The sequence below is a fragment of the Sceloporus undulatus genome, chromosome 2 (genome assembly GCF_019175285.1).
Source record: "Sceloporus undulatus isolate JIND9_A2432 ecotype Alabama chromosome 2, SceUnd_v1.1, whole genome shotgun sequence".
NCBI lineage: Eukaryota > Metazoa > Chordata > Lepidosauria > Squamata > Phrynosomatidae > Sceloporus > Sceloporus undulatus.
In genome coordinates this window covers 240087057-240095486 of record NC_056523.1, presented here as the reverse complement: position 1 = coordinate 240095486, position 8430 = coordinate 240087057, and the positions used below count along the sequence as shown (strand labels likewise).

Sequence of the window (8430 nt, the reverse complement as noted above, 5' to 3'; positions counted from 1 at the left end):
AGAACTTTTATCTTCACATACATAACATTTGAGCGCAATGTGCAATTCCCCAAAAAAATGCTTAGCCAAGGAGGAAAGGGTTAAATCTATTGGTGTATTCAATGACATAAGCCAAATAGCATTCCTTCTTGTATTAGGGTCATTGTGCAGAGATCCACTGCTTAACATTCCAATGACAAACAGAAGGAAGGGGGGAAGTTACAGAACAAGTTCTCAATAAACCTCCTATTGTTTACACGCGTGCCCACTCACTAATGATTTCTGCACTTCAAAATTTAACGTTTACAGGAATAATGCCCAGAGGATCAGAAAATCTACATCATTTGATGTAGCATTACCAGAGGAATATATCACCTTTCTTTCAGTTTGCTACTTGCAACATACGTGAGGTTGCTTTTTCATCAGTTTATTCTTGCAACATTCCTAAAACCTATTCACTCAAGTTCACTCAGTATTATATCATTACAGGTGCTGAATCTATATGTTTTCAGATGAAGTTCAAAATCCCAACTCCCATCAGCCTTGAGTTAATGGGAACTGGAATGAAACTACGCCTGAAGGGCCACAGGAACCCTACCTCTGGGGCCTTTTCCACATCATATAAATATAATGCTATATTCCATTATAACTTCCACGACAACAACATAGCCACAGTTTAGAGACGGTATTAGCATTCTCAGTCAGAGATCTCTAGTGCCTTACCACACTACAAACTCTAGGGTTTCTCAGGCTGTTGCTATGACAGTTAAAGTGGAATCATAATGCTAAAACTATGTAGTGTGAAAGGTTATTGGTTGTTAAATGCCATGAAGTCAAATCTGACTTATTGCAACCCTATGAATGAGAAACTTCCAAGTCATCCTGTTATCAAAAGCCCTGCTCAGGTCTTCCAAACTCAGGGCTCTGGTTTCCTTGACTGAATTTATCCACCTGTAATTTGGTCTTCCTCTTTTCCTACTACAGTACCTTCTACCTTACCAAATACAATTGTCTTTTCTAATGAATCTTGTCTTCCCATGATATGTTCCAAGTCCAACAGTCTCAGTATAATCATCTTGGCTTCTAGGAAGAGTTCAGGTTTAATTTGCTTTAGGAACCATTTGTTTGTCTTTTTGTCAATTCATGGTATCAGCAGGACTCTCCTCCAGCACCATATTTCAAATGATTGATTTTGTTCCTATTGACTTTCTTCACTGTCCAGCTTTCACAATCATACACAGAAATCAAAAATAAAAATAGTGTGGACACTCTCAACTTTTATTCAAGGATATCTCTTTACACTTGAGGATGTCTAGCTCTTCCAATTTCTACTTTTCTTTTGCTTTCTTGATTGCAGTCTTCATTTTGTTTACTGACTGAGAGTCAATAAACAAAGTGTAGGAAATTTTTGACTAATTCAATGGCCTCACTGTCAAGTTACGTAAATCAGTCAGTACTTTTGTTTTCTGAATGTTCAACTGTAACCCTGCCTGGATGAGGAAAAACAGACTCAAGTTGAATCCTAGTAAGATGGAGGTACTCGCCATAGGAAACCCAAATCTGGGTTTGGAGATATGCCAACTGGTTCTGGATGGGGTCACACTTCCCCTAAAGGACTGTGTTTGCAGCTTGCGAGTGCTCTTGGATTCGTTGCTTCAGCTGACATCACAGATAGATGCGACAGCCAATAGTGCCTGCTATCAGCTTCGGGTGATACTCCAGCTGCGACCCTACCTGGAGCCGGGGGACCTAAAATTGGTGGTACACACACTGGTAACCTCTCATCTCGATTTCTGCAATGCACTCTACATGGGGCTACCCCTATGCCAAGTTCGCAAGCTTCAAATGGTGCAAAATATGGCAGCCAGGTTGGTCAATGGTAAATCCAGATTCAGATCAGACCACAAAACACCTATTTTAAAATCCCTTCACTGGCTGCCTATTAGCCTCCGGGCACAGTACAAGGTGTTGGTTATTACCTCTAAAGCCCTACACATGGCTTGGGTCCAGCTTACTTGTGGGAGCGCCTCCTTCCTTACAACCCACCCCACACACTTAGGCCCTCTGGGAAGAATCTACTGCAGCCAAAGAAGATCAGGTTGGCTGCGGTTTCCCAAAGGACCTTTTCATCAGTCGCTCCAAAAGTGTGGAATGACCTGCCAGAGGAGATTTGTCAGATTAGCACCCTTGATGCCTTTAAGAAAGCAGTCAAGATGGATCTCTTCCGGCAGGCCTTCCCTGACTGACCTCCCATTAACACGACAATCCCCATCTGCCCACAGCTGTTTTCATCATCTGCCTATCTTTTAAACTGTTTTAATAATTAATTTTAACTTTTATTATGTGCTTAATTTTTATGTTGGTGGAGGGTTGGGGACTGTGAAATTTTATAATAATAATAATAATTATTATTATTTGCACTTTCTTCTTTGGCTCTCTCAATAGTCATTTCAAGTCTTTGCTATTTTCTGCTAGTGATATCTGCATATCTTAAACTGATGATGTCTGTTCCTCCAATTTTCATGCCTCCTTCTCCAAGTCCAATCCTGCTTTACATATGATACATTCAGCATACACATTAAACAGATCTGATAGGATGATAAAATGCCCCCTGGCCTGACTCCCTTGCCAGTTGGAAACCAATCCATTTTTCTGCATTGTTTTCTCTTGTTTTTATACAGGCTATTCATTAGGACAATCAAATGTTGCAGCACACCCATTTCTTTAAGAGCGATCCACAGTTTTTCATGATCTAAACAATCAAAAGTTTTGCTATAATCTATAAAGCACAGGCTGACTTTCTTTTGAAATTCTTTGATGTGCTCCATCACCCAATGCATGTTAGCAATATGAATCCTAGTGCTACTTTCTTTTCTGAACCCAGCTTGGACTTCTGGCATTTCTTGCTCCATATGTGATAAAATCTTTGTTGCAAAATGTACAACCTCACTTTGGTTGTATGGGAGATTAATGCAATGGCCCAGCGGTTACTGTAATCCCTAGTACTCCCTTTCGTGGTGTCTGGAATGTGTACTTAGTGTTACCAATCTGTGTGACCTCAGGGGCTTCACATTAAGTTGGAGGAGGTTTTATGGCTCAGCACAGTGTCGGTCCACATGTGGATATTTAGGGAATGATGGATTGAGACCATTGACTGATAAATGCTGAAAATTCCTGATAGACAACTGTGATGATCCCTCCACCATGTGATGATCCCTGAGGGCAAAGCCCTGTGCGTGACTATTACTCTCAGGGGATCCCTTTAAAAAAGAACTTTTCGCTGCCACCACCCAGTGAATGAACACCTCCCCCCACACACACTGGGACTTGTGAGGGATAGAGAGAGAGAGAGATCTAGTTTCCTTTCTTGCTAACCCAGAGCAATCAGTAGCCGAGTTAAGGCGCGTGTACAGGAGCAGAGAGACAGCAGATGCTTTTTAAGAAAGAAGTTTATTTTAAAAAGGGATAGAAAGAATTTATATCACTCTTGCAAAGCCCCCTTGCCTTGCAGGTCAAAGAACATAGTTATAGAGTTCATTCCACACAAGCCATTGTTGAAAATAACAAAAGGCCTAAACGCACTAGCTAACTACTCACGGAAGATGGGATTTGTAGTCCTTTTGAGTTCCTGGATGCAGGGAGGGCCCCTTGCCTCTCGACCTGCATTCCCCTGAGTCTGTGTCTCCCAGACTCCAAGAGACACCATCTGGTTCCCCCCAGGAGAGGACCAAGGGAGAGACAAAGGACCGCATGGCCGCAAAGGGCCTTTTAAAGATTTCCCATAGAAAGTTCTTGAATCTCGCGGTCCTACTCTCTGATTGGTCAGTTAGACCTTACATCAGCTATGATGCCACAGCTCATTAGCATGTGATGTCATCTCTCATTAGCATGTACCTCCTCCCAGATTAACCCTTTGTAGTTCAGGAGAAGCCTCAGGTGACCAGTCATCACAACAACAATGTGGAAAACAAGTTTATGGCCCCTGAAGTGAATGCTGGTGGGTATTGGTCTGTGGCCCTGGAGGGGAAGATCACAATAGCTCCCATAATCCCTCACCACTGGCTAGGCTAACTAACGTAGTGGGAGTTGTAGATAAAAAACATATTGCTAAACCTCGTTGCCTTTTGCCTGTAAGTGGCAGTCTTCCATCCATTTGCTAAAAAATAAGTCTCACTGAAGCGGAGCACTGGTACCACTGGCTGTGTTTCTACACATGTGCACTCAGAATAAATTTACATTCATCAATATGAACTAATTCCTAAATAATGGGATCATCTCTGCTCAAACTGAGATTTCACAGAAAGAGATGGTGCAGACAACTGACAAGGATGATAGGCCTCCTCTCTGGGGGGAAAAACAGGAAAAGAGAAAGAGGAAGTTGCAGGAAAAGCTCAGATGCAAAGAAAATAAGGAAATAACATCTAGAACCACAAAAGCCTTTCACTGAATTACAGTGATGGGAAAAATAGTGATGGTGAATGTTCTCCATTACAGAAAACTTTATTAATGGAAGCACTGGAACACATGTGAATTAGTTTCAATTCTCAGTTTGGTGCCATTTTTTAAATGCAACAATGCAGTCAGGAATCTGCAATATTTGCTCACATGGGTACTAGTCCAGGATTGGAGCAAGAATATTGATGCCAACCCCTTTAGGATTTCAATGCCTGGACTGGACTGGAAGAAAGGAAATAAATGGGATACAGTAGGAAGAGTGTAAAAGGAAGAGGGACCTGTCCATTGCTTTCCACTCTGCAAGACACTTTCATGGATTCCACACAAAACAATGTAAATACAGCACTATACTCATACCATGCTATCTTCTGCAGATATTTGCTTAACTGATCCGAATTACTAGAATTAGCTGTGAGACTGCTACATCAAGATAAGCTTGCACAACCTCAGCCAAGGGTTGCAGTAAAACTACACACTAAAACTACCTGGAAAAACAAACTAGTAACTTGCCTTCAGGGCTGGTGATTAATCCCCAGAATGGTGCCTACTTCACTTTCTAGCCCTTTACAAACAGGTGTGGTGCAGCTTGACACACCCGAAACATACAGAAGCACCCGCTCTTCTCCATGTGCAGGTAAGAAGGGTTTGGGACAAAAATGCTGCTGAATTTTACACTGCAAAACAACCTGGACTCACTTTGAATTTGAACTATTTGTATAGGGAGGAAGCAGTGAGAGGGGCTGGAGCTGCTTCTTCCTTGAAAAGAGGTGGAGAGTCTTAAGTCCTCTGCATATGAAAGACTATTGCTAGGTCTGAATTCTGCAACAATCCCAAGCAAAACAAAACAGGGCCATCTTTCCCTTATTCCTTCCATCATGTGCCATGGACCTGAAGAGAAGTCAGTAGTGAATCCTCACCACTGTCTACTGAGCCAAGCCAGTATTTGTGAGTGTTTGATGAATGGAATGAGCTGGTCCTGCATTCATATCTCTAGTATCTTTGTGAGTCCTATGATGACTTAAGTCACATATTTTGGTGCTCAGCCAGCCTCAGGCCAAGACACAGTTATCCTTAATTGCAAATGCACCTAAGACAGCAGGTGAAGAGCTCTCTGTCGCACACACTCACCCCTCAATGACACAACGAAGAAAAATGTGTACCTGCACATAGAGATGACCATGCCTGGTCCAGGAAAGGTACTGAGGCATTCACAAGGAGAGAAACAACTGATTTCCCAATGGGAAAACTGTAGGTGGCCAAGCTTAATAACACCTATAATTCACAGTTGCTAAAAGGCACAACATCTATAATTCTGCTTGGATCACGGTGAACTGGAAATAATGCCAAATCTGAATCGCTAGTTAACACCATCGTCCTTTAAGGCATGCAAAGGGTTTTTCTTTCACGTCACCTTTAGGCATCGGTTTAGCTGCACCACAATGGGAGGCTCTATGGCAATAGAAATAACATAATTCAAGGCCCAGAGGGAATAAAAAGACGTTGGACACACAGAAGAAATACACAAAAGAGATGACAAAGGGCCATATGAGGCTGAATGCCAGATTCTAAAAAATGAGGGGAAACTGCAGTAAGAGAAATAGAGAAAAACAAAGCACCAGGAGCAGATGAAATTTTAATTGAACGGCTGCCATCCGCACTGACAAAGCCAACTCCGGTCTTAACCAACATGTGTCAACAGATACGGAAAACAAAATGGTGGCCAACGGATTGGAAGTGATCCCCATACATCCCCATCCACAAAAAGTAAGACACAAGAGACTGCAGGAGGTATAGGGCCATAGCCCTGTCTCCCACGCAAGCGAAACCATGCTCAAAATTCTGCAGCATAGACTCCAGCCATGAATGGAGAGAGAAATCAGAGAGGGAAGGAAGAGGCACCAGGGACCACGCTGCAAACATAGGATGGCTAATGGAGCGCACCAGGGAGTTCCAAAAGAAGATCAGCATGTGCTTCACAGAATATAGTAATGCCTTTGACTTCAGAGATCATGGAAGGCTATGGAAAGCCACAGGGAAAGGAAGGCGGGATAGAAGTCATAATAAATTATTATTATTATTTAATACAGTATAATATATATTTATTATATTATTTTATTATTATTATACAATATAATATATATTATTATATGTATATTATTATTTTATATTATTATTATATTTTTATTTTATTATAATTATTATATAACATTATTATTATTATTTCATGAGGAGTCCAGCTGGCCCTGCCCTGCCCTGTGGAATTCTGGGAACTGTGGCAGAGAGGGCTCTCTCAGAGCGAAAGCCCACACTTCCAGAGCCCTGAGGCAGTTCCAATGGTAGGCTACTGGCTACGGGAACGGGGCCGGAGCGCTGTGGGGTCCGTTACCATTCCATCCTACCTGGCGCGCGGGGCGTTGAACTCCCTGGCGCCCCCTGCTGGCGCCGGGCGGACCAGCTGCTGGAAGGAGACGTGCACGAGACCCCTGAGCGCCAGCAGGTAGAGCAGCAGCAGCGGCGCCGCGCGAGACTCCGGCAGCAGCAGCAGCGGATGGGGAAGCCTTCCCCCGCCGCCAGCCTTCCTCCTCCGCTTCCTCCTCCACTCCTCATCCTCCTCTTCCTCCCTTTTTTGCTGCTGATGTTGATGCTGCTGCGTACGAAGGCGCCTTACGGCCCCGACCGCTGCTGAACTCCGCTCCATGGAAGGCAAAGGCAATGCCGGTGCTGCTGCTGCTGCTGCCGCTATTTCCACTCAGCAGCAACAAAAGTACGGCGGCCGCCGAGGACCAAAAGTATCTGAAGGAGGCGCACCTACGCGAGGGAGAAAAACGGAGTCTCCCACGGTCACGTGGGGGAGGCGCCTCCTCCTCCTCCTCCTCCTTTGCCTCCCAGCCAATGGAGGCTCAAGGTGACTTTGACGGATGGGCGGGTCAGCCAAGGTGGGCCTCCCTCCCTCAGAGAGGCAGGTGGGCTGCCTGCTGCAGTCGCTCTTTGGCTGCCAAGGGAGGAGTATTGCCACACTTTGGTCCTTGAGATGTTTTGGACTTCAGCTCCCAGAATCCCTAACTGTCGGCCAAGCTGGCTGGGGCTTCTGGGAGTTGAAGTCCAAAACACATGAAGGACCAGAGTTTGAGAACCATTATTTTAGGAGACCACAAGCCTCAAGGTGACCGGGCACGTCCTCCTTTTCCAGGACATGGCCTCCATTTTGAGATGAAGGATTAAAAAGCAGGGATTTATGTTCATCTGAATGGTTTTTAGTGGTTTTTAAAATTATTTTGTTCATGTCCTCCATTTTGAGCAGGACTGGGAAGCAGGGATTTATTTTTATAGGAATGTTTTCAGCTTTTGTTGTAATCATGACCTCCATTTTTTATTGAAAGTCCTCCATTTTGAGCAGGGCTAAACATGAATTCCCATTTATTGTTAAGTCTTTTTAGATTTTACTTGGTAATGTCCTGCATTTTCTTCTTTGAATGCCCTCCATTTTGAGCAGGACTAAGAAGCAGTATTTTCAGAGTTTGTTGTGGTCATGTCCTCCATATTTATTGAACGTCCTCCATTTTGAGCAGGACTAAGCATGAATTTACATTTATATTAAGCCTTTTTAGCTTTTATTTGGCCATTTCCTACATATTTCTTGAACATCCTCCATTTTGAGCTGGAACAAGAAGCATGGATTTGCATTTATAGGAGTATTTTTTTAGCTTTTATTTTGGTCATGGCTTCTATTTTGAGCAGGACTAAGCATGAATTTACATTTGTATTCATTCTTTTTTAGGTTTTGTTTGGCCATGTCCTGTGAGAAGTGGCTTCTGGGAATACGTCCAGGTGAAAGGTGACAGGTTTACCCTGTGTCACCTGCAGTCATGATGAGTCAGCATCTGGTCAGTGCTGAGTCACAGAAGGGGAGATCCCCAGAGGCGGAAGATCTGCAAAGTCACCCTAGATGGGGGATCTGTAAATATGTAACACACAAGGAAGAGGACTAAGTGACCG

The 8430-nt window shown here is 43.5% G+C and overlaps 1 protein-coding gene across 4 annotated transcripts in view; it reads right to left on the bottom strand.

Annotated features, from left to right (window-relative positions):
• The window catches only part of ERMP1 (endoplasmic reticulum metallopeptidase 1), a 48260-nt gene extending 41001 nt beyond the window's left edge, over positions 1 to 7259 (bottom strand). For all 4 annotated transcript variants that reach the window (XR_006102229.1, XM_042452571.1, XM_042452569.1 and 1 more), the window contains exon 1: positions 6834 to 7259. Coding sequence is in view for 3 of the 4 variants with exons in the window: in XM_042452571.1 (XP_042308505.1) it covers positions 6834 to 7132 (299 nt within the window). In the remaining variant the exon portion in view is untranslated. The remainder of the gene's footprint in view (positions 1 to 6833) is intronic.
• Positions 7260 to 8430: the final 1171 nt, after the last annotated feature.